This window comes from Salvelinus sp. IW2-2015, linkage group LG7, assembly GCF_002910315.2.
Source record: "Salvelinus sp. IW2-2015 linkage group LG7, ASM291031v2, whole genome shotgun sequence".
NCBI lineage: Eukaryota > Metazoa > Chordata > Actinopteri > Salmoniformes > Salmonidae > Salvelinus > Salvelinus sp. IW2-2015.
In genome coordinates this window covers 11,077,739-11,103,163 of record NC_036847.1, presented here as the reverse complement: position 1 = coordinate 11,103,163, position 25,425 = coordinate 11,077,739, and the positions used below count along the sequence as shown (strand labels likewise).

At 44.2% G+C, this 25,425-nt stretch overlaps 1 protein-coding gene across 1 annotated transcript; it reads right to left on the bottom strand.

Moving 5' to 3' along the window:
- Window positions 1-652: 652 nt before the first annotated feature.
- On the bottom strand, window positions 653-22,592 carry LOC111966379 (choline/ethanolaminephosphotransferase 1). Its single transcript, XM_023990967.2, has 8 exons — window positions 22,072-22,592; window positions 10,540-10,687; window positions 9,684-9,825; window positions 7,662-7,746; window positions 7,067-7,198; window positions 6,428-6,586; window positions 5,896-6,021; window positions 653-1,551 (listed from the first exon to the last, which is right to left on the bottom strand). The coding sequence occupies exons 1-8, from the start codon at window positions 22,489-22,491 to the stop codon at window positions 1,375-1,377; spliced, it is 1,389 nt and encodes a 462-aa protein (XP_023846735.1). The 5' UTR covers window positions 22,492-22,592; the 3' UTR covers window positions 653-1,374.
- Window positions 22,593-25,425: the final 2,833 nt, after the last annotated feature.

Below are 25,425 nucleotides of genomic sequence, written 5' to 3'. Positions count from 1 at the left end.
TCAAACTTAACCCTGGACCTTGCAGCCAGTTCCACTGCTTTTTTTCCATTGTTCCCCTCTAATCAGGGACTAATTTAGACCTGGGACACCAGGTGTGTGCAATTCATTATCAGGTAGAACAGAAAACCAGCAGGCTCTAGACCTCACAGGGTAAGAGTTGAATAACCCTGATGTAGGCTATACATAGGATCAATAACAGAAATGCTAGGCAGTCTTCCCTCATGACCATGTGTTCTTCCACTGAATGCAATCCGCAATCTCTGATGACAGCTTTTCAGATGGTTCAAACAGAATGCAGAAATACTATAAAGAAATACTCTGCGCTATACGTTAAACAGAGAACTAGCATTTTTCTCTGGAGTGGAATACAGGTGGAAATTGTATGTAGATGTGCTGAACAAGTACCATTACTGAAACAGACAGGCATTTAAGTAATTCATATTGCTCGGACAGAAACACGTGAATACACTGTAGGCGTTTTTCTCATAGCTAAGTATATCATTTGGTTAGGTATAACCTGCTCCTTCCTATGGATAACATTTTATTTTCAGTGCATTTGGATAGTGGTAGCATGGTTATAGTAAGCAACATTAACCCCGATCTATAACCTTTGGTTAGATAACTTCTAAATCTCAAATAGTTTGTTACCAAATAACCAGGTTCTTCTTTTATGACAACTAAACCTCAACAGAAAACGTATTCCTCATTCTCCTCTTCGGCTAGAAACCTTTTACACCACACATTTGCAAAAACGGATCACTATTGCACACCAGACTGAAATAAATTATCTTCATTAAAAAAAATCTAATTTTCCCCACCCTCAATGTATTCATAATTTAATTGGCTAATACTGCGTTCATAACCAAGTGGGAAGGTAGTAATTATCAGTTGGGTGTATTCACGTTTTGAACTGGGAAATATTATCAAACATGGAGGTCATTAGAAGGCTTGTGATTGTTTCGCTATTTTTTGCCCATAAAAAGTATATCCAGACCTCCTTTCACTTTCTAAATCTAAAGGAAGATTAACAGAATCAATTTTGTATTAACAATTTGTATTTTGTTCTTACCATAAACAACTGCTGAAAATACCGCCAAGCTTGCTGTCTTGTTTGTTGACAAATGACGTCAGAGAGGTGCAAGTGGGAAACTGAGCACAGGGCTGATAGTTTCCCACTAGTAATTACCAGTTAGAGGGGCGTTCAAGTGGATTTTCCCCAGTTGTATGCTGGTATTTTTTAAATGACGAGATGTTGTGAACGCAGCATTATACATTCATAGAAAGACTACCTCCAATTAGTCTCATCCAATGGGAACCCTGTGGAGACAAGGGGGAGGCGGTTGAGGTAATCCCACCAGCTCCAGCCGGACGGTGTCACCACCTGTCAGTAGTGTCACCAGACCAGTTACACCACACGTCTTTGCCTGACCGGGAGGCAGAGGCGGACCGCAGGTTGGGGGGTTTGATCTTGAACACGAAGATGTGCAGGTGAGAGGCGATCTGGTTGCAGACGCTAACGCAGTAGCGCACTAGATCAAAGATGGACAGGAACTGGAGATAAAACAAGACAGACAGGATGGATGTCAAATAAAGTACATTTAAGGCTCTTTATTTACAGAATTTGTTGCGTTTTTTGTTTTATGTCAATCATCTTTTGCCACTGAAAAGAATTGCATGAATATACGCTAGGCAATCTACATTGCACTGCAAAATACACAACAGTGATGGATTTTGGTATACTACTTTACCACTCAACTAAGGGGTTTTGACATCTTACGTTGGCTAGAATCAGTCTGTGAAGTCAAATGTTTATCTGCAATATGACAATTTCCTTGTCACGTTCATAAAATTCCATATGAAATTCTATTGTGTGGTATGACCGATAGGGGGCAATGAAGTTCTCTCGCAGTCCTACAGTAGGCTTAGGCTTCTGGAATCTGCTTTGAACCTGCCAACCAATCACAGTGTGATTGCGGGGCGTTCCTGCATGAGGCTATTCCTGAATCTGCAGGAACGCACCCCTGATTGTCTATGCAATTGAAAATGTGGGTCAAAAGGGAAATAAAAGCATTATCAGTGTTTTTCAGGGGCGAAGGACACAGTCTACCGGTGTCACTCCCGCCTCCCCTGCTATGTACCGGAGTCTTCCTAGCTACTGAACAAAAATATAAACGCACCATGTAAAGTATTGGTCCCATGTTTCATGAGCTGAAATAAAAGATCCCAGAAATGTTCCATATGCACAACAAGCGTTCTCTTGTTTATCTCTGTTAGTGAGCATTTCTCCTTTGCCAAGATAATCCATCCACCTGACAGGTGTGGCATATCAAGAAGCTGATTAAACAGCATGATCATTACACAGGTGCACCTTGTGTTGGGGACAATAAAAGGCCACTAAAATGTGCAGTTGTGTCACCCAACACAATGCCACAGATGTCTCTAGTTGATGGAGCATGCAATTGAAATACTGACTACAGGAATGTCCATCAAAGTTGTTTCCAGTGAAGTGAAAGTCTAAAGAACTTAGCCCTGGAACATTTAATAGTGCTATAGAGCACGACAAAACTAAAATAAGTTTGGAGATTTGCATAACATATTTGAATAATGAAATATTATACTAAGCTAATATTATACTAATTTTAAGATGTTCATACCATGGATCATTTAGCTATTTGATTTTTAGGACCCCTGTAGGTATTCCCCCCAAACATGTTTTATATTATTTGATCAAATATTTAATTTGGCCTTTACTACTATAGCCCATAGAAACACATTGAATAACACATTCATACATGGTGAAACAGACAGTCAAAAATAAATAATAAGGAATAAGGTTGATGTGTCTGTACCTATATCTACACTAAACAAAAATATGAACACAACATGCAACAATTTAAATGATTTTGCTGAGTTAAAGTTCATATAAGAAAATCAGTCAATTGACAGAAATTCATTAGGCCCTAATCTATGGATTTCACATGGCCGGGAATACAGATTTGTATCTTTAGATACCTTAAAAAAAAAAAGTAGGGGCGTGGATCAGGAAACCTGTCAGTATCTGGTGTGACAACTATTTGCCTCATGCAGTACGACATCTCCTTCACATAGAGTTGATCAGGCTGTTGATATGGCCTGTGGAATGTTGTTCCACTCCTCTTCAATGGCTGTGCGAAGTTGCTGGATATTGGCGGGAACTGGAACGCGCTGTCGTACACGTCGATCCAGAGCATCCCAAACACGCTCAATGGGTGACATGTCTGGTGACTATGCAGGCCATGGAAGAACTGGGAAATGTTCAGCTTCCAGAAATTGTGTACAGATCTTTGCGACATGTGGCCATGACAACCGATGGCGTCGGATGAATGGCATGACAATCGGTATCTCTGTGCATTCAAATTTCCATCGATAAAAGGCAATTGTGTTCATTGTCCATAGCTTATGTTTGCCCATACCATAACCCCACCATTGGGCACTCTGTTCATAACTTTGACATCAGCAAACCACTCGCACACACAACGCCATAAACGATGTCTGCCATCTGCCCGGTACAGTTGAAACCGGAATTAATCCATGAAGAGCACACTTCTTTAAGATGCCAGTGGCCATTGAAGAGCATTTGCACACTGAAGTCTGTTACGACGCCAAACTGCAAGGTCAAGACCCTGCTGAGGACAACGAGCACACAGTTGAGCTCCTCTAAGACGGTTTCTGACAGTTTGTGCAGAAATTCTTCAGTTGTGCAAACCCATAGTTTCATCAGCTGTCAGGGTGGCTGGTCTCAGACCCACAGGTGAAAAAGCCAGATGTGGAGGTCCTGGGCTTATGGTAGAGAAATTAACATGAAATTCTCTGGCAACAGCTCTGGTGGACATTCCTGCAGCCAGCATCTCAATTGCACTGTCTCTCAAAACATCTGTGGCATTGTGTTGTGTGACAAAAAAATAAAAAATAAACATAAATGCTCACTAACAGGGATGTAAAAAAAATATGTGCACAAAACTTGAGAAAAAAGCATTTTGTGCGTATGGAAAGTTTCTGGGATCTTTTATTTCAGCTCATAAAACATAGGACCAACACTTTACATGTTGCGAGTCTCATCTTTCCATAGAGTGGTCATACTAGTTAGTAAGACAAATATTTGTGGGAAAAAAGTTGAGATTGTCCCGTCTTTCAAGAATCTCTGAGCTCTAAAAACAGCAACATTTTCACTCAGCCTCATGGCAAAATGTGTAAAATAGCTAGCTACCTATCCCACCCACTGTGTACTGGAGTCCTAGCTTGCTAACTAGCTAGCACCCAGTGTATTAAACGCATGCCTTACAACTGCCCTCGTTAACAGAACTGTGGGAAAACAGTACCCGACTGTTGTCCTAGCAAGCTAGCTACCGTTGTCACCCCTGCCTCTTCTTCTGTCGGTTGACATCCAACGTTATGGTGCATTACCGCCACCTACTGTACAGGAGCACCCCTGCCTCCCGCCTGTGTACCGGCTTAAAAATGGACCAATAAAAGTATGAAGAAGGGCTCCTGCAGATGCAGGAATGCCAACATGCAGGTACGCGCCGAATTATGGGCCACAATTGCACCCGTCCTCCAGGCAGGTGAAATTTTGTCCCGAAGACAAGTGTTTAATTCACTTTGACTCTCGTGTTCTTTCCATTTGTTATGTACATTAGCGACTCACAACAAAAAAATCAACCTAGCCAAGTTATCACAGTTCTTCTTTCTCTTCGTTACGCGTTTCTCACCTCAATTCCGATCCAACCGCTCCCTCTACACTCACACACACGGGTGCTGCGAACCCAAGCTCCCATTAGACCTATAGAAATTAGTGCCTATAAAAACATACCCAACTGATGGGCTACACAACCAACACTGTAGACAAGCTACATTTCTTGCTAAATCATGACAGCCTCATCACAAATTAAAAACGGACTGGTTGATTAAAGTAGGGAAACGTGTTCCAACTATGAGCTACAGTTTAGGAATAATATATTTGTCTCGTTTATTTTCAGTTTTTTTTTGCGAACTGCTATAGTGTCCCATTTAGAAAATGGAGTAAATGGTGAACAGTGATATTGACGAGAATGACGCAACATGTTCAGTAGCACGAGTCGCGGCTCAACTGGCGCTTGCAGTCTTTCATTTAGGAAATTACCTCACAACTCAAGTAGGCCATTGACAATGACTGCATATCAACTGCAGCAATTTCTGTATTTTGTGTTTTCTATACCCTAACTGTTAACAACGATGACGTGCGGAGAACTTCATATCCGTGACAAATAATTTGAAAGATGCATATCCCCCTTAATAAAGTTACAGCATTGATGCGTTAGGTAGGCCTATTTGTTAAATTTTTCCCTTGATGATGATCGGGACCTGTTAGTGTTAGTTTTGTGATAACTGCACTGTGGTTTAAATTCTGTGGCGAAAACAGTTTTAAGGTTAGAGTTTTTTTCCTTAACATTAACAATAAAATGTTGTTTAAACGTTTAAACATTCACACCCCTACTTGGAACGTACAGTGCCAGTCAAAAGTTTGGACACGCCTACTCATTCAAGGGTTTTTCTTTATTTTTTACTATTTTCTACATTGTAGAATAATAGTGAAGACATCAAAACTATGAAATTACACATATGGAATCGTGTAGTAACCAAAAAAAGTTAAACAAAATATTTGAGATTCTTCAAAGCAGCCACCCTTTGCCTTGATGACAGCTTTGCACACTCTTGGCATTCTCTCAACCAGCTTCACGAGGTAGTCTTCACTATTATTCTACAATGTAGAAAATAGTACAAATAAATAAAAAAAACATTGAATGAGTAGGTGTCCAAACCTTTGACTGGTACTATACATGCACATGGATGAAGCTATGAAGGGCTATGGTGACTTACCAGTGCCACCCAGAGGACCAAGTACTCGTCTATGAAGCTGTTAAAATACTGGTCCAAGAAGAGCAGCCCTGGCCCCAGGTAAGCCAAGTCATGGAGATACATCTCACTTTTTGTCATATGAGCTACCTGTAAAACAAACAAACAAAAAACAAGAGATTCGGCAACGTATAATAGAGTAAATAGAGTAAAGACCAAATAACTATATTGAGTCTAATTAAAAACTTGGACTAGGGCTGAAATTCAATGCAAGGTACGTTATAGCGCAGCGCACTATAACAGACTTAAAAGTAATTTACCCTTGAGCCGACAGTTATACCAAAACTAGTGGCGGGTGTGGATATTGGAATGTAGACTGGCTTTTTCAGCATTTCATGTTTCACGGTCATGTTCAGTAGGTACAGAATGGAAGAAATCTATGCGAAACAGAGGTACTATCTGAACTTGTCCAATCAAAAAACGCTTGTGTTCCGTTACACAACACTTCGCTACAGTGTGCCCTAACGGACACGATCCAGGTCACCTGGTTCCTCACCACTAGCTTGTTGGTGATCTTGGCCGACACAAACCCAAAGGCCAGGACATAGAGACAGGGGTGCTTCTCAAACAGCTGGGACGCAGACTTCTTGTAGATCATGACGGCCAGAATGATGACCGACCCTATGTGGAAGAACGGCGACAGGACACTCGTTCCCTGAGGAAGAAGGGACATGGCTGTCACAATCACTGTACAGCTGAAAATTCCACTATCCTTATCCGTCTCTAAAGTGATAAATAAACCGCAAGATAAAGTTCTGACTAGTAGCTTGGCTGATATCAATGAAAAGGGCATGATAGTCATCCATGTCACTATTTTATGGAGGCCTAGAAATGAAGCATGCCAAGTGTTGTGGTATTTAAGCATTAGAAAAAACTGGCTACTTCACCCAAAACAAATTCTGTTGACGTTTTTAAATTAAGCTTGATATACTCTGTATCATAGCTATATATAGTAATTGTAATATGGATCATATTACTACCAAAGTTGAAATAACCAATGCAACGAGCCGCAGTAAATCGTACGGTTTGCGTCAAATTCCCACACACCGTATACTTCCACACACCAAGTCATCTTTTGTCAGCCATACAATTCAATTGGATCCTCGTTAGCCAGGACGGATCACGTCATCCTTACCGCTATGGTGGATCCGTTCTTTCCCACTCCTCCCGTGAATATGACCCGGAAGTAGTTGGTGCAGGAGAAGATGGCTCCCGCCACAGTGAGGATGGCTGGAATGAGCTTAATCTGGATGTTCACCACAGGGATCTGTGTGTTTGGGGGATTAGTAATAGCAGAGCCCTGTTTCAATATTTTAGAAACACATCCATCTTTCCTACCTTCCTTAAAGTAAACACAGATCTGAATTGGTTGGATTGGTGGAAGTAATAGGGCGGCAACTGGGCTTTCACCTATCCAATACCTTATAGATCTGTGCTTACCTCCAGGAAACAAGGAAAGGATGCACTCAGCAAAATCGCCAACATGCCATAACTTCCCTACATTCCCTACATTACTTTCATAAGTCTTGACATTCTTGAGGCTATAGATGTTTAATTGCATGTATAACAGTGTATTACACTAGATTCAATACAAGGACAAAAAAAGGATAGAAAATGCATCAAACTACAACTACAATGCATGTAACAATTAGCATTAAGGTAATTTCTTTCATTTCCAAGCAGTAGGAACAGGCCATAATTTGCTGAATCAAATGGGTTAAATGAATTACCAAGAACTGCCAAAAAGCTGGTCCTCCGATGGCAGCCAGCAAATACATGATTATAATGAAGAATTGCACTTCAGTCACATCAATGCTGCACAGGCAGAGAGACAGAGGAATCATATGCAAACGGTTAAGTGATTTCACATTTCACACAGTATTATCAAAATCAACATGCACATAGCACCCCCTAGCAGGTCCTGCACAAACGCCATCCATTCCTCTGGGTTGTGGGTTAGTTGTGAGTGTGTGGGGGGATGTAGAGAACATGTCCCTCGAAAGGCTGAGAGGAACCTGATCTGATAAGGTTCAATTTTTTCTGGCGGACAACCTATTTAACTCTTACTTACTCTGTCAAGGGCTTACATCATATCAAATCATATTGATAAATCAAATCAACCATACTCCCAGGACATTCGTCCCTTGTCCTTGTTGTGGCTGTTCCCGAAAGCCAAACAGATAAGCAAATGTTGATACACTACCGGTCAAAAGTTTTAGAACACCTACTCATTCAAGGGTTTTTCTTTCTTTATTTTTTTACATTGTAGAATAATTGTGAAGACATCAAAACAAAATGTAGTAACCCCAAAAAATATATATATTTCATATTTGAGACTCTTCAAAGTAGCCACCCTTTGCCTTGATGACAGCATTGCACACTCATGGAATCCTCTCAACCAGCTTCATGAGGTAGTCATCTGGAATGCATTTCAATTAACAGGTGTCCTTGTTAAAAGTTAATTTGTGGAATTTCTTTCCTTCTTAATGCGTTTGAGCCAATCAGTTGTTGTGACAAGGTAGGGGTGATATACAGAAGATAGCCCTATTTGGTAAAAGACCAAGTCCATATTATAACAAGAACAGCTCAAATAAGCAAAGAGAAATGACAGTCCATCCTTACTTTAAGACATGAAGTCAGTCAATCGAGAAAATGTCAAGAACTTGTCTTGAAAGTTTCTTCAAGTGCAGTCGCAAAAACCATCAAGCGCTATGACGAAACAGGCTCTCATGATGACCGCCACAGGAAAGGAAGACCCAGAGTTACCTCTGCTGCAGAGGATACGTTTATTAGTTACCAGCCTCAGAAATTGCAGCTCAAATAAATTCTTCAAGCAACAGACATCTCAACATCAACTGTTCAGAGGAGACTGCGTGAATCAGGCCTTCATGGTTGAATTGCTACAAAGAAACACCTACTAAAAGGACACCAATTATAAGAAGAGACTTGCTTGGGCCAAGAAACACAAGCAATGGACATTAGACCGGGGGAAATCTGTCCTTTGGTCTGATGACTCCAAATGTGAGATTTTTGGTTCCAACCGGCATGTCTATGTGAGATGCAGAACAGGTGAACGGATGGATGATCTCTGCATGTGTGGTTCCCACCGTGAAGCATGGAGGAGGAGTGATGGTGTGGGGGTGCTTTGCTGGTGACACGGTCTGATTTATTTATAATTCAAGGCACACTTAACCAGCACTCTGCAGCGATATGCAATCCCATCTGGTTTGCGCTTAGTGGGACTATCATTTGTTTTTCAACAGGACAATGACCTCCAGGCTGTGTAAGGGCTATTTGACCAAGAAGGAGAGTGATGGAGTGCTGCATCAGATGACCTGGCCTCCACAATCACCCGACCTCAACCCAATTGAGATGGAATGGGATGAGTTGAACCACAGAGTGAAGGAAAGGCAGCCAACAAGTGCTCAGCATATGTGGGAAGTCCTTCAAGACTGTTGGAAAAACATTCCAGGTGAAGCCGGTTGAGAGAATACCAAGAGTGTGCAAAGCTGTCATCAAGGCAAAGGCCTACTTTGAAGAATCTAAAATATATTTTGATTTGTTAAAAACAAAATTGGTTACTACATGATTCCATGTGTTATTTCATAGTTTTGATGTCTTCACTATTATTCTACAATGTAGAAAAAAGTTTTTAAAAAATAAAGAAAAACCCTTGAATGAGTAGGTGTGTCCAAACTCTTGACTAGACTGTAGTTTAAAGGAAACCTCAGACGGGGTGCCCACCCACTCACATGCCAAAGCGCAGGGTTCCTGACACGTAGGTCTGCCAGTGAGCACAGTAGAACATGAACATGCCGGCGAAGCAGCAGAAGAACATCCAGTCTGGGTTAGTTCCAAGTTGGACGGCGATACAGGTCCCCAAGACCACAAACACTAAGAGAGGGGAGAGAAAGTAGTCAGAGACAGAGAATGAGAGAGAGAGAGAGAGAGAGAGATAGAGAGCAAGGGTGGGTGATAGAAAGTAAGAGTCAAAGAGGCAGGTATATTCTGATTCCTCACTTTGTCTTAATTGTGTGTGGAAATTACTATTATTTGACCATGCTGGTCATTTATGAACATCTTGGCCATGTTCTGTTATAATCTCCACCCGGCACAGCCAGAAGAGGACTGGCCACCCCTCATAGCCTGGTTCCTCTCTAGATTTCTTCCTAGGTTTTGGCCTTTCTAGGGAGTTTTTCCTAGCCACCGCGCTTCTACACCTGCATTGCTTGCTGTTTGGGGTTTTAGGCTGGGTTTCTGTACAGCACTTTGATATATCAGCTGATGTAAGAAGGGCTATATAAATAAATACATTTAAATAAATACATTTGAAATGAAAAAAATATTAGTACCAGTGACATCAATGCATGCAGAGAGAGGGAGAGAGAGGGCGACAGAGAGTGATAGAGAGAATTACACAACATGATGTTTCTCAGTCTTAAATCATTATGTTGTTTACATCTGTAAGTGTGTTGTGTACATTTATGGGTATATTGTGTCTGTCTTTAAGTGCATATTTGTTGTGTCCATCTTCCATGTAATTTGTAGTCTGTGAGTGTGTTGTTTATGGTAGTTTGAGACGGTATACACACGCTCCAGCACACACACCTGTTGAAAGGGAGTCACAGCCATGGTCAAAGAGCTCTCCCAGTGGGGTGCTGCTATTGGTGCGCCGTGCCTGTTTCCCATCGATGGCGTCCAGTGATTGGTAGATGAAGAGGCCCACTGCACAAGACAGGTACACCCACAGCGGTGCCTGAAAGGTAAAGGGAACAAACATTCGACATTTACAATAGACGGGTCTACTAGTGCTCCTCGACTTCCACAGAAAAGTATGAGTTTTTTTCAATGACTAGTGGGCAGATAAAACACAATATGAGCCATACTAATCTGTACAAGCAGATAGATGATACTTCAATATTCTGTCAATATTAAACAATTGGTCTAATAGTACTGTAATACCAGTTACAGAAACTATCCCTCATCCTTCCGCCCAAACACAGTCATAGACTTGTGGGCAGGTTAGAATACATGACTCTACTGTACTACACCTTCAGCCAGGAGTCATACTATGTAGTCATTCTAACAGGAAAAAGCAGACCTGATGGAACCCCGTCCATTGGTCCTCTCCCTTTAGTTCTAGTCCTCCCATCAGGCTGAGTGCAGGCTGAACCAAGTTAGAAGACATACTCGCTGATTCCTCAGTATAACCCGCCACACTCAATCCATTAGCCAAAGCCAATGATTCGTGGGCAGATAACAGAATATGGGCCATACTAACCTGGCTCAGCAGATAGATGATACCTCAATATTCCATAAACATTTTGTGACCGGTCTAATAGTTATGTACTACCAGTTACAGAACGCTTTCCCTCATCACCCCGCCCTAATCAAATCAAATTGTATTTGTCACATACACATGGTTAGCATATGTTAATGCGAAACACAGTGATACACTGGTGGGCAGTCAAAGGACATGTTCTCTACTGTACTAACAATATCAGACAGGAGTCATATCACACGTCTCTCTCTTGGAAAAAGAGTGGATCTAATGGGAACCAAGCCCAACAGTCCTACACCTCTTTCCCTTTAACTCAAGTTCTCCCATCAGCCACGCTGAGTACAGAACGAGCTAGAAGACATGTCTAGAAGGTAGAACCGGATAAAAGGAGACTGTGACGACCACGACGCCGCTGCACAAATATCCTCTACCACTGTTCCTCTGAAAAGGGCCGTAGACGCCACTACTCCACGAGTGGAGTGGGCTCTTACACCCAGAGGCAGTGGCCTCCCTGCCGCCTCATCATCAATGCCGTCACAAAGCCAGTGAGACAGCCGCTGCTTATATAGTGTTCTACCAAGTGTACTAGCACTGTGATACACAATCAACTGACCTAATCATCGCCGTGCGCTCCAAGTAGCACGCCAAAGCGCGCACCGGGCACAGGCGATGAAGCCTCTCCGCATGGGAAGGGGGGAGAAGGCCCACAGCTCAATGGTCTGTGACCTATATGAGCTCTTAATAACCTTTGGCATAAATGCCAGGTTAGGACGTAACACCGCCCTGCTCAGATCGCCATTAATGGCCAGGCAGTCGGGTCTCGTCGAAAGAGCACTCAAATCACTGACACACTTAGCCGTAGTCAAAGCGAGCAACATTGCCGTCTTCAGAGATAATATCTTGAGGGGTATTGATTCAATGGTTCGAACGGCGTCTTGCAGAGTGCCTCGAGTACCAAGGCCAAATCCCACCGAGGAAGCGTGGCTCTAGGCATCTGCCTAAGCCGACTGACATGCCTAGTTAAAAAAATATTAATTTAAATATAATTTAAGCCGCCGCGTTCCCAATAGGAACCGTTTCATCAGAGGGTGGCTGAAGACTGTCTCTGCCAAACCCCTCATGACAAGCGGAGATCGCTGCCGCAAACACCTTGATGGTGGCGGGTGAGCGCTGCTTATCAAACATGAATTGTAGGAATGAAAGCATACTCTCAACCTGACAGCACACAGGGTCCACATTCTCTGTGGCACACCATTGTGAAAACACATTCCATCTGCTGGCATACGTCCTGGATGTGGAACTGGCACGTGAGCCTTGTATGGTTCTGATTACTAAATCAGATAACCCATGGCGCTCTAACCTGTCCCTTTCAGGAGCCAGACCATCAGTGGTTGGCCGATTAAAAGGCAATTGCCTTATCATGCCTCCCGCCTGAGACATTGCGTCCTCTCGATGTGGAACGGGCCAGGGTGGCGCAACCAGCATCTGAGTCATCCCCGCGAACCATGAAGACCCTGGGCGATCAGGGGTTATCAATATGATTGACAGACCTCCTGTTCTCACGCGGGCTAACAGTGAGAGAATGCAGAACAGCGGTGGAAATGCGTACAGGAGACATCCGGCCATGACTGGTGTGCAAAAGTGTCTATCCCTAGTGGCAGTTCGTCCTGGGCTCGTAGAGAGAACCATAGGGTACACTGTGCGTTCATACGTGACGCGAACAGGTCTACCTCGGCTCTCCCAAACCGTTCCCATATTTGGAGAACAATGTCGGGGTGCAGATGCCACTCGTTGTCTCGGGGACCCCCTCGAGACATGAGGTCTGCTCTGACGTTCTGATAGCCTGGAATGTGTGCTGCTGTCAACGAGCGAAGGTGCTCGTGAGCCCACAGCCACAATTCCTCTGCTAGCCGGTGGAGTGCAGGAGACCTAACTCCTCCTTGGCGATTTAAGTAGGCTACTGTGGTTCGGTTGTTTTACCAGACCAACACGTCGCGACCCCGTAGGGTAGACACAAAGTGGGTCAGAACCAGTAGAACTGTCTCCAACTCCAGGAGGTTGATGTGGTGTCCCGAGGGAGGCCACACACCTCCGATCGCTTGAGCCTGACATTTCCCTCCCCATCCAGTCAGACAAGCGTAAACACTGGAATATAGGAGGACACTGCCTATTGGGACACCTTGCATCTGAATGCACGGGCCTCTCCAATAGTTCAAGTCCGCTCTGAGCGAGAGGGGAACCACCAACAACCGTTTACGATGCCGCACTGGGTCTAGTCGTAGTTGGGCGAACCATCGCAGTGTTCTGCGCATGTGCAGCGGAACCACAGAGTGGGCAGACGACATGAGACCCAAGAGTGTCATGAAGGAATGCGCCGTCAACGTGTAATTCGGATGAAACCTTCGTAGGGCTAGCAACAGGGCAGCCCGTCGAGGATCCGAAATTCAAGCCTTCATAGTCAGTGTCTAGCTGCAGTCCCATGTAGACAATCCGATGACTGGGCCAGGGTCCGCTCTTTTCCCTATTCACAGAAGCCTGAGATTAATCACTGTCTGTGTTGTGTGTGCAATTGCCAGCGAGAACCAGTAGGTCGTCTAGGTAGGCCAAGACCCTTATCCCTTGACGACGCAACGGTTCCATTGCCGCCTCCACGCATTTGGAAAAGGTGCGAGGTGCCAGGGTGTACCCGAATGGTATTCTCGCATACTCGTACGCCACCCCTTGGAAGGCAAAATGCAGAGACTTCCTGTGACGCGGATGAACCGGCACATGGAAGAACGCGTCCTTTAGGTCTTTGCTTATACAAAAGTCTTTGTTGTGGACACATTCCACATTCGTAAGCATTCGAAAGGGCCGTTTGGCTACGCTCTCGTTGAGAATGCGTAGATCCAATAATGGCCTCATACACCCCGTCTTTTTTGGCACTAGTTAGGGCGAATATAGCCTGCTGTTCCGTTGCTCTCGGGGAAATACTGTGACCGCATCCTTCGCCAAAAGTTCTGTAATCTCTTTCACAAGAGCGGCTACTTTCTCTGGCGATTTCATCACGTTTCTACCACGGTCGAAAACGGGGGAGGAGTCCGGTAACCCTTCTCCAGCATCCGGCTTAGCCAGTGGGAGAGGGTGCAACTTCACTGCCACTCCCAATAATGCTCTGAGAGCGGGAGAGCGTGAAGTTGTGGTGCATTCAGTAGGAAGGACCTGTATTCCTCTATGGCCCATGCCACCGCTGTCCTCCGACATAGCAGTGGTGGCACAGCCCAGGGTGGGCCCCCCTCGAAAGGGGGAGGAAATATTAGCACGTTCTGTGAGAAACGGGGGCGACAACACGGTCATACTCGTAACCTGAACGCAGCACAGGTCTGAACTGCACTGAGGCTATTGCCTGAGTTAGTGCGCAGTCTCCCAACAGCGATTGCGTCATCGACCCAACATGGGGTTGTGTACGCAGGCTGTTCTTTAAACCCTGAGCCACATTACTCCTAGGAGTCTGGGGTGTAGGGTGTTTATGAGGTATAGCATGGCGGCTCATCAAAAGCGTCCGCTTTGCTGCCCTCTTATCATTGCCATATATAGCATCCTCATGTGTGTGTTCAGCTACAGAGAGAACCTGAACGATCTCTGGTTTGTTATGGAAAAGAGGTTCTCGTGACAAATACAATTGGAATCCAGTCTTTATTCAACAAACATCATGTTGGCTCCCCCATCTCTTCGTAGGGGAGCGGGGGGAATAGTAGGCACTGTTGCACAGGGCGTTGCGCTCTTCCCTCTCCTCTCCCCCTCGTCCTGTCATCGTCGCTTCTGGCTGCCCTTAGGTTGTCGCCAGGGTGACGTCATGACCACCTCTCTCGCCGGTGGAGTGGCTGCTCTCTCTGGCACTGCGGGAGTGAGCTGGATGCTGCCGTTCCTCGGGCTATCCGTCTGGCCGTAGACCCGGGTCTACTGGAGACGGTGAAACTGGGTGGCTCTTGAAAGCGATCTAGATCCTCCTGCCAATGGCAGGTGTCTAGATAGTTGTTTCCTCCCCTCCTCCAGCTTTTCGAAACGCGCCGTTGCCTCTGACGGCGACTCCAAAGAGGCCGCTGACAGATGGGGGCGTTCAACAGGGTGGCTTTGTCGGATTCCTTCATGGCCGTCAGAGACATCCAAAAATGTCGTTCCACGACCTCCCCGCACACAGCCGACTCCTGGGTGAGATGAAGTACGGCGCCAGAAATTCGACGCCTTTTCTATCGCCTCTCACGGCAGCTCAGTCTTGCCCGTGGTGAGACGGGATAGAGAGGCTGCCAGGATATTGTTGGCAATATTGTTCACTGCTGCTACAGCCTGGACACCTAATGCAAAGGACTTCTCTACCAGCTGAGCTGTGAGCCTGTCCTTTGTCATAGGTAGAGTGGGCTTTTTGGGTGACTGCCAGGAGCTCAAACCTGGATGAGGTACGCAGCCATGGCATGCTCGAGCCTGGGGATCCCCTGGGGCCGTCTGCAGTTCCTCTGGTGAATGGGGTGTAAGCTTTTACCGGCACTCTCTCCCTCAAAGGTGACCCCCATGAACCTTCCACATATTTTCAGAGCGAGTGCATGGCTGGTGCCAGTGGCACCGCCGCCCTTCTTGGTCGAGAGTAGGGGCCGCCCTCCATCATGTCCACTTCCGGGTTGGAGGCAATGGGGGGCAGCATGATCTCAAGCTGACTCGCAGCCCGCTCAACAAGCCCTGGAAAATCAGAGCGCAAAGAGGCGGTTGCATAGGAGGGGGCTGCTGAAAATTCAGAGCCCGTCTCATCCTTGCACTCTCTATAGGGAGTTTTTAAAAATCTAAATCGGTCAGTGGGTTAAGACTGTTCCGGAGAAACATCCACACACTTCCCAATATCCTCGTCTTCTCTAGAGGCGGCATCATCATATGATGCCTCAGAACCTGAGGCTAGCACAGACATGGCGTCCTCGAGGGATATCCTCCCTAAAGAACGCCCATCACCGTTTCCTCTCCTTTAAAGATAGGAGGGCGCAGCTTGGGCATTCCGGGGGTCTGTGAGGCCGCCCCTAGAGTGCTGTGATCCTAGACACATGAAACATAAGTCGTGTGAGTCCACAGCCGCCATGGTGGAGCAGCGACACTGAGCTCTTAAGAGCTTTTGAGTTAGGTGGAAAACCTGGAGTGCTCATTCTAGAGGGACGATGTCGAGACTTGGATATCGACAGCAGGTTCGTCCTGAGACTTATCTTCCCTTCTCGGCTTCTTCAGTCTAGTCCAAGTCGCTGAAAATAATGGGAGGCTGACTGAGGGGAAGCATCCCCTTATATAGGGACACCTGTACTCCCATTGGCTGCAGGTGTGTGCATAGTTCTCTCAGGCTATTCGCTGCCTAGGCAGTGGGGTAAACCACTAGGAGCAGAGCTCCCCTATGGGGCGAAGCTCCACGATATAGAACATAATTACAAATCATTTTTAGACTGCAAATTGACCGCAAGAAGCCAAAACACTGAGGTAAATCTTCAGTGAAAATATTTGACTAAGCGCAATGTTGTGAATAAATTCCACGATCTGGACATGAGCGAGTACTCTGTTCGGACTCAATACTGTGTGCACCCGTACGCGCACTGAAATCTAAGCCCACCGTGATGTATAGTACCTCCAACCAGGTGAAATGCTGTGAAGAGTGTGTCCCGGTCTGTTTGAGTTGGGGTTTTTTGTGTGTTTTTTCTCCAATGTATGCTTTGGCCACAAATACAAGTATAGGATGAGTTAACAACATTACCTGGGTAGGAGTTAACAGAATGACATTTTTCCTGGACAGTTAATTTAATCTAGGCCTACCAGTTGCACCTGACTCGTGTTACATTTAGCCCCGGTCTACCCTACGCGTTAAAATGACATTGGCAAGCGCTAACGCTGTTAAAACTCTAGTTCTGAAAAGCTGCAGTTCACAAATGTTGGGGATTTGAGAAAGAAAAGTGTAGTAACACTAGAAAGCTCTCAGGTCCTACAGTGGCCATCAAAACTGCTATCAGAAGGTGTGTTCTCTTATGACTGCATTAACAATGTTGTGCAATGACTGGGCATGCATGTTTCTCTCCCTATGCGCTGTGCAGCTCTCACTGTTTGAAAGCACCGGAGAGAAACTCCTCGCATAGAATGTGACAAGCTGGCCAATTGAATAGGTAAACTATTCTAATATGGGGTCGTCTGATTTTGCTGTTGCATATTTGTGTTGGCTGAGGAAAATTAGATGACAACAATTTGAAAGCCACTAGGCTTTCATTTGACCCGGCCCAATTAAATCCCGGGCAACAACAGATTATATTTCAACTGATTGGGTTGAAAGTAACCGAAACCTTCCCATGTGTCAGCATACAGTATTGATCTAAAGTGCGTTTAATATCAGATTAAGAGGGCCAGTTTGTTTGAACAGCTGCCCCTTAAACTAGCCGTGGGAGGAGGAATACATGGTGGGATCTAGTTACCGTTGTGCAAGCTTCCCTGATAACAAATAATATTTGAACGCAACATACAGTAGACTAAGAAATGTAACACTATGGAAGGGAGGTTGGGTCAATTGCAGATTAAACAATATCCTCAAGTGATCTCATTTTCAGACACAAGATAACTTAACAACCTTGCCTATATTACAGTCAAGCCTCCAGCTCCAAAGCTTTAGACGATCAAAACAAACCCATGAACTTGATTTCTCCACTGATCCTGTGTGGCTCAGTCAGTAGAGAAAGTGTTTTGGGTTCGATTCCCAATGGGGCCACCCATATGAAAAATGTCCACTCATGACTAAGTCGCTTTGGATGAAAGTGTCTGATAAATGGCATACAGTGCCTTCTGAAAGTATTCAGACCCCTTGACTTTTTCACACATTTTGTTACAGCTCTATTCTAAAAAAAATAAATAATGTATCCTCAGCAATCTACACACAATACCCCATAATGACAAAGCAAAAACAGGTTTTTAGAAATGTTTCACATTAATAAAAAACAAATACCTTATTTATGTAAGTATTCAGACCCTTTGCTATGAGACTCAAAATTGAGCTCAGGTGCATCCTGTTTCCATTGATCATCCTTGAGATGTTTCTACAACTTGGAGTCCACCTGTGGTAAATTCAATTTATTGGACATGATTTGGAAAGGCACATACCTGTCTATATAAATGGTCCCACAGTTGACAGTGTGTGTCAGAACTAAAAACAAGCCATGAAGTCGAAGGAATTGTCTGTAGAGCGCCGAGACAGGATTGTGTTGAGGCACAGATCTGGGGAAGGCTACCAAAATATTTCTGCAGCATTGAAGGTCCCCAAGAACACGGTGGCCTCCATCATTCTTAAATGGAAGAAGTTTAGAACCACCAAGACTCTTCCTAGAGCTGGCCGCCCAGCCAAACAGCAATTGGGGGAGAAGGGCCTTGGTCAGGAAAGTGGTCAAGAACCCGATGGTCACTCTGACAGAGCTCTAGAGTTCCTCTGTGGAGAATCTTCCAGAAGGACAACCATCTCTGCAGCACTCAACCAATCAGGCCTTTATGGTAGAGTGGCTAGACGGAAGCAACTCCTCAGTAAAGAGCACATGACAGCCCACTTGGAGTTTGCCAACAGGCACCTAAAGGACTCTCAGACCATGAGAAACAATATTCTCTGGTCTGATGAAACCAAGATTGAACTCTTTGGCCTGAATGCCAAGCGTCACGTCGGACGTGGCACTATCTCTAGCATGGTGGTGCTAGCATCATGCTGAGGGGATGTTTTTCAGTGGCAGGGACTGGGAGACTAGTCAGGATCGAGGGAAAGATGAATGGAGCAAAGTACAGAGATCTTTGATGAAAACCTGCTCCAGAGCGGGACTGAGGAAGGTTCAACGACCCTAAGCACACAGCCAAGACAACGCAGGAGTGACTTCGGGACAAGTGTCTGAATGTCCTTGAGTGGCCCAGCCAGAGCCTGGACTTGAACCTGATCTAACATCTCTGGAGAGACCTGAAAATAGCTGTGCAGCAACACTCCCCATCCAGCATAACAGAGCTTGAGAGGATCTGCAGAGAAGAATGGGAGAAACTCCCAAAATACACGTGCCAAGCTTGTAGCATCATACCCGAGAAGACTCGAGGCTATAATCGCTGCCAAAGGTGCTTCAACAAATTACTGAGTAAAGGGTCTGAATACTTACGAAAATGTGATATTTCAGTTTATTATAAATTAGCAAAAATGTATTTTAACCCGTTTTTGCTTTGTCATTATGGGGTATTGTGTGTAGATTGAATCCATTTTAGAATAAGGCTGTAATGTAACATAATGTGGAAAAGGTCAAGGGGTCTGAATAATTTCTGAATGTACTATATGTATGTATATGACTCATACTTAAGAGGACTCAAATACTAAAGACCATGCGACTGTGTAGCTAAAAATACATAACCCACATCCGATTCTAATCGATTCACAATTAAGCCAGCTTGAATAAGTAGTCTGAGGGAGAACATTCTAAATGCCTATTCCTACCCTCTACGGCTCGGGAGGTGGGAGAAGGGGCCTGAGGATAGATGTGTAACCTGAGAGGACGGGGACATGGGGTGCCTGTCCCCAAGAGCCCTGTAAGGCATCCCCCACGCACCTCAGCAAAACAAGCACACATGACATGGAGCATTGCGCAAGCCTGGCCCCAGTGACCAAGAGAAAGGAAAAGCAAAACGTGTCTAATGTTAAATATTGATAAACTAACAATAATTGGTCAACCTTTCTCCATTCAAAGTCATAGCCTAGTCATATCTACTTTGTTAAAATTGACAGCCTTAAAATTCCCTTGATTGTTTTTATTCTATAATGTTGCTTAAATAATTTTTAAGCACAACACTTTTGTGGTGACACACACATCCTGCTGTATCACATCTTCTAAGCAAAAGCATTAAGGCAAGCTAACTGGTTTCGCATTGACAGGCAACATTCCTAAACAGAAAGGAAAACGCAGCACACTGCTGCTAGTTTCAATATGTCTAGATTGTGTTTTTTTAATCCTAATTGAATATTGTATGTATATTACTGTAAATATTGATCACATTCCTTGTGTATGATCATATATTTTGATACATTGAATGTTAATATTGTGAACTTATGTTATACATTTTTTACCTCCTGTTTCAGGAAGAGATGTCACGGAGTACTGCCCCTATATATAGGACCTTCCACCGCCACCTGGGATATGGATGCCTGATGAAGACCTTAGGGTCGAAACGTTGTCATAAATAAATATCACCTGGGAGCACGAGCAGCAGTGTTCGGCGCTTTCCTTTCTGTTTTCCTTGAGTTTGCCTACAACTCCAGCATCTACGGAAAGTACCTGAATGTGTGCCTGTTTTTCAGCTTTTGTACATTCATAAAACACACATCCTTTCATGAACCGATTGATAATCTACAATCACTCGTAGTTGAAATGTCAATCTTTAGACATTCATGACAACAACATGTTACGTAGGGGCAATTCCACAGTAACAGAGTGATGCTGAAACTCAGATTTTTCACTTGAAAATGTCAAACAAAAACCAATGATTGGCAAGCTAAACAAACCATAACTCTATGCACAATGACTAATTTGAACAATAACCACAGAAATTTTACAAAAACACATTTATTGAAGAACAGTGCAAATGCTAAGTTTGGTAACAGAATGACAGTTTGTGCTGTTGGTGCCATCATTCTGTTACCAACACTTGCCTCTGCACTGTTCAAGTACATGAGTTTGAGAAAAAAAAATGAAGTGAAAAATCATAGCCTTAGCATCACTCTGATACCGTGCAATTGCCCGCATTACAACGTGCAAAACCCCAGAAAAAGAGTCATAACTCTTCGACAGGTCAGATTCCAAAAACATGTCACCAGTACCAACTCACACACTTTCGTCTTAGTTATACAACATGGGTACTGTTGACATTAGACCTCCACATGGAAGGTCACAGGTAAAAGACTGCATGGTGGCCAAAACACCTACAACTGCTCTGTGTCTGAAAACCTTAGCTGCTGTCAAATCCTTGCATCCTGGTTTCTACAATTCCTCTCAAAGCGCATTTAGAGGAGAGGATCCAGGGTCCCTCCTGTCGACCTCCTCCAATGAGCTTTGAGAGGAATTGCGGAAACTAGGATGGCGGGAGGGAAGATTTGACAGCAGGTAACATTTTCAGATAGCCACGGAAGTGACATTCAAATTCAGTGAGTTGGTCCTGTGTAGCTCTGTTGGAGCATGGCGCTTGCAATGCCAGGGTTGTTGTTTCAATTCCCACAGGGGGCCAGTAAGAAAATGTATGCACTCACTACTGTAAGTCAATCTGGATAAGAGCATCTGCTAAATTACTAAACTGTAAATGTAAAAAGTCACTGTTAGTGGCATTCTGGTGTTTTACCATAACACCATGTTCATCAAATACTGTTACTGTAAGATGGTTTAGAATAGCTTGATTCTCACAGAGACAACAAGGACAGTAGGTATAGTGTAGCATTCTTACCTACAACAAATTGCATCCAACATTGACAAAACAGAGACAGACATTTTGATAAACCTTCACTTGGAAAGGGTAGGCTATATATGACAATTACCCAATCAATACTTTTCAATCAAGAAATTCTGAAAGAAATACTGACAGCCTCATCTTCTCTCTATGTCCTGTCAGTAGTGTATATTATTACAGCCGTTAAAACAAACATTGACCTAATAATCCATGGTTATTACTTAGTAGGAATACCTGCTGATTAATTCATTTAAATATGCATACTCAGTGGGAGGGAGGGCCATATGAGTGACAGTGTGTGAAAGGGATCCAACATCAAATTCTTTCCAGGGCCTAGAATTCCCAGTGATGCCCCTGCATGGACCTACCTGTTCAGTGGCAGTGGGGCAGTAGTACACCAGCACCAATGTGGTGAGAATGTTGATGGCCAGGCCCACAATAGTGATGAGGTTGGGGGCTATCCATGCCGGCACACATGCCACTAGCCACTCCCAGTAGTGCTGCATGAAGGGCTCCAGAAGTGAGCGGCCTGCACTGCTGTATCTGTGCTCCTCTAACTTCTTCAGCTGGTGGCGCGACAGCGGCGGAGCCGGCAGTTGGATTAGCTTACTCAGGACACAGGAACTCCCCCCACCACTGCAGGCTGTAGTTGGACCTGCAGTGGTAGTAGGCCTGTATGAAGGGTCCACACTCTGGTCCTGAGGGGTCCATGTCGTTGTCCCCCCTGCCCCCTGGCCTGCCTTCGCCGCCCGGGTCCGTGGTGCTCTCTGACCGGTGCTGCTACTCATAGGGGAAGTCGAAACCGCACTTCACGTGGCGCCTGCTCTGCCTACGACTGCCTCCGCCCCGGTCCAATTCAGGGAATCCACAGTGGGGCCACAACCGTTTTACTTGGTTGAAGCCTAATGAGGAGAAAGAAAGATTTATATTTTATTTGACTGTAAAGTTAAGCATAATTTGACTGTGGCAGTACACTGAGCACAAGCTGCAGCGGGAGGGCTGGTAAAACAGGAACTCTTCAACCATACATGCTTATCATATGTTTCCTGATACATTCTGCTAATACTGCAAACAGCAATCAGTGAGACAATATAAATAAATAAATGCAAGACTTGCATAGTTAAAGCATTGAATTACAAGGGTATATACGTTGGGTAGACATTTGTATACCTACCCATAGTGAATAATAACCAAATCATGTCTACGAAAAATACATTTAAAAAACAATGTTGAATAATTAGTTAGAAGGTTCATGTCATGTTGCCCTACAGTACCTGTTAGGTAACGTCGTTAGTTAGCTACCAACAAAATCAACTGGCTAAGCTAGCTAACGTTACCTTGCTAAGCTAGCTATCTATCAATATCAGCTGTAGCTAACTAAAGGTAACTGTCACAACATATTTTTTTCATATTACCATACGTATAAAATGTAAAATAGGTTCTCAACACAATAATGTCATGATTATGAAGAGCTGAGTTGACATGCAGTTGTCCTTCGGAAATCTCTTACCTAGCTTGATTCCGTTATACGGAAGCGGTGGCCTCTATCGTTGTCTGGCTAACAGCTAGTGCTTACTACACTACGGCCTCTTCTGTCAGCTTATATGTAGCTAACAAGCAAACAAGTGCATCGAGCAGCGACAGCAGTCTAGTTCCCAACGAGTTAGAACCGTTTTCGGGAAGACTAGAATCAACTGATGCAGGTGAATATCGCGAAACTCGACCGCGGCTTTGAGAAAGAGCGGAAAGATTTTTGACAGGCAGGCGTAGGGATTTCCCACTTCCGTCGCACAATTTAAAAAGACCGGCTCCTTGACTGCATTCAATAGCTTTTTATGATAATTTATTATGACATACAATATATTAAAATAATATATTAATAAACCAGTGCATTAGTTTAATATCAAAATAACTTAAATGAACTGTAAATGGAATGAACAGTGGTATGACAAATGAAGGCCTTGTGGTAATATGGACTCTTATTTTGAAATACCCAAAGTCAACTACTTTGTACCATAATCTAAATTGCTTTTGCTTTTGGATTGAGACACAACATCTTTGTGTAGATACACTACACGACCAAAAGTATGTGGACACCTGCTTGTCAAACATCTCATTCCAAAATCATGGTTATTAATATGGAGTTGGTCCCACCTTTACTGCTATAACAGCCTCCACTCTTCTGGGAAGGCTTTCCACTAGATGTTGGAACATTGCTGCGGGGACTTACTTCCATTCAGCCACAAAAGCATTAGTGAGGTCGGGCACTGATGTTGGGGGATTAGGCCTGGCTATCAGTCGCCGTTCCAATTAATCCCAAAGGTGTTCGATGGGGTTGAGGTCAGGGCTCTGTGCAGGCCAGTCAAGTTCTTCCACACCGATCTCGACAAATAATTTCTGTATGGACCTCGCTTGCTGCACGGATGCATTGTCATGCTAAAACAGGAAAGGGCCTTCCCCAAACTGTTACCACAAATTTGGAAGCACAGAATCGTCTAGAATGTAATTTTATGCTATAGCGTTAAGATTTCCCTTCATAGGGGCCTACCCCTTCTTTGGACACTGTGCTAACAAACATCCAAACAAACTTCAACGCCATACAACACTCCTTCCGTGGCCTCCAACTGCTTTTAAATGCTAGTAAAACGAAATGCATGCTCTTCAACCGATTGCTTCCCGCACCCTCCCGCCCAACAAGCATCACTACTCTGGACAGTTCTGACTTAGAATATGTGGACAACTACAAATGCCTAGGTGTCTGATTAGAATGTAAACTCTCCTTCCAGACTCACATTAAGCATCTCCAATCCCAAATTAAATCTAGAATCAGCTTCCTATTTCGCAACAAAGCCTCCTTCACTCATGCTGCCAAACATACCCTTGTAAAACTGACTATTCTACCAATCCCTGACTTTGGCGATGTCATTTACAAAATAGCCTCCAACACTCTACTCAGCAAACTGGATGTAGTCTATCACAGTGCCATCCGTTTTGTCACCAAAGCCCCATATACTACCCACCACTGCGACCTGTATGCTCTCGTTGGCTGGCCCTCACTTCATATTTGTCGCCAAACCCACTTGCTCCAGGTCATCTATAAGTCTTTGCTAGGTAAAGCCCTGCCTTATCTCAGCTCACTGGTCACCATAGAAACACCCACCCGTAGCACGCGCTCCAGCATTTCACTGGTCATCCCCAAAGCCAACACTTCCTTTGGCTGCCTTTCCTTCCAGTTCTCTGCTGCCAATGACTGAAACGAATTCCAAAAATCACTGGAGCTGGAGTCTTATATCTCCCTCTCTAAATTTAAGCATCAGCTGTCAGAGCAGCTTACTGATCACTGTACACAGACAATTTGTAAATAGCACACCCAACTACCTCATCCCCATATTATTACTTACCCTCTAGCTCTTTTGCACCCCAGTATCTCTACATCATCTGCACATCCAGTGTTAATACTAAATAGTAATTATTTCGCCTCTATGGCCTATTTATTTCCTTACCTATCTACTCTTCTACATTTGCACACACTGTACATAGATTTGTCTATTCCGTTATTGACTGTACGTTTGTTTATGTGTTACTCTGTGTTGTTGTTTTTGTCGCACAGCTTTGCTTTATCTTGGCCAGGTTGCAGTTGTAAATGAGAACTTGTTCTGAACTGGCCTACCTGGTTAAATAAAGGTGAAAAATATATAATAATAATAGAAAAAAAACGAACC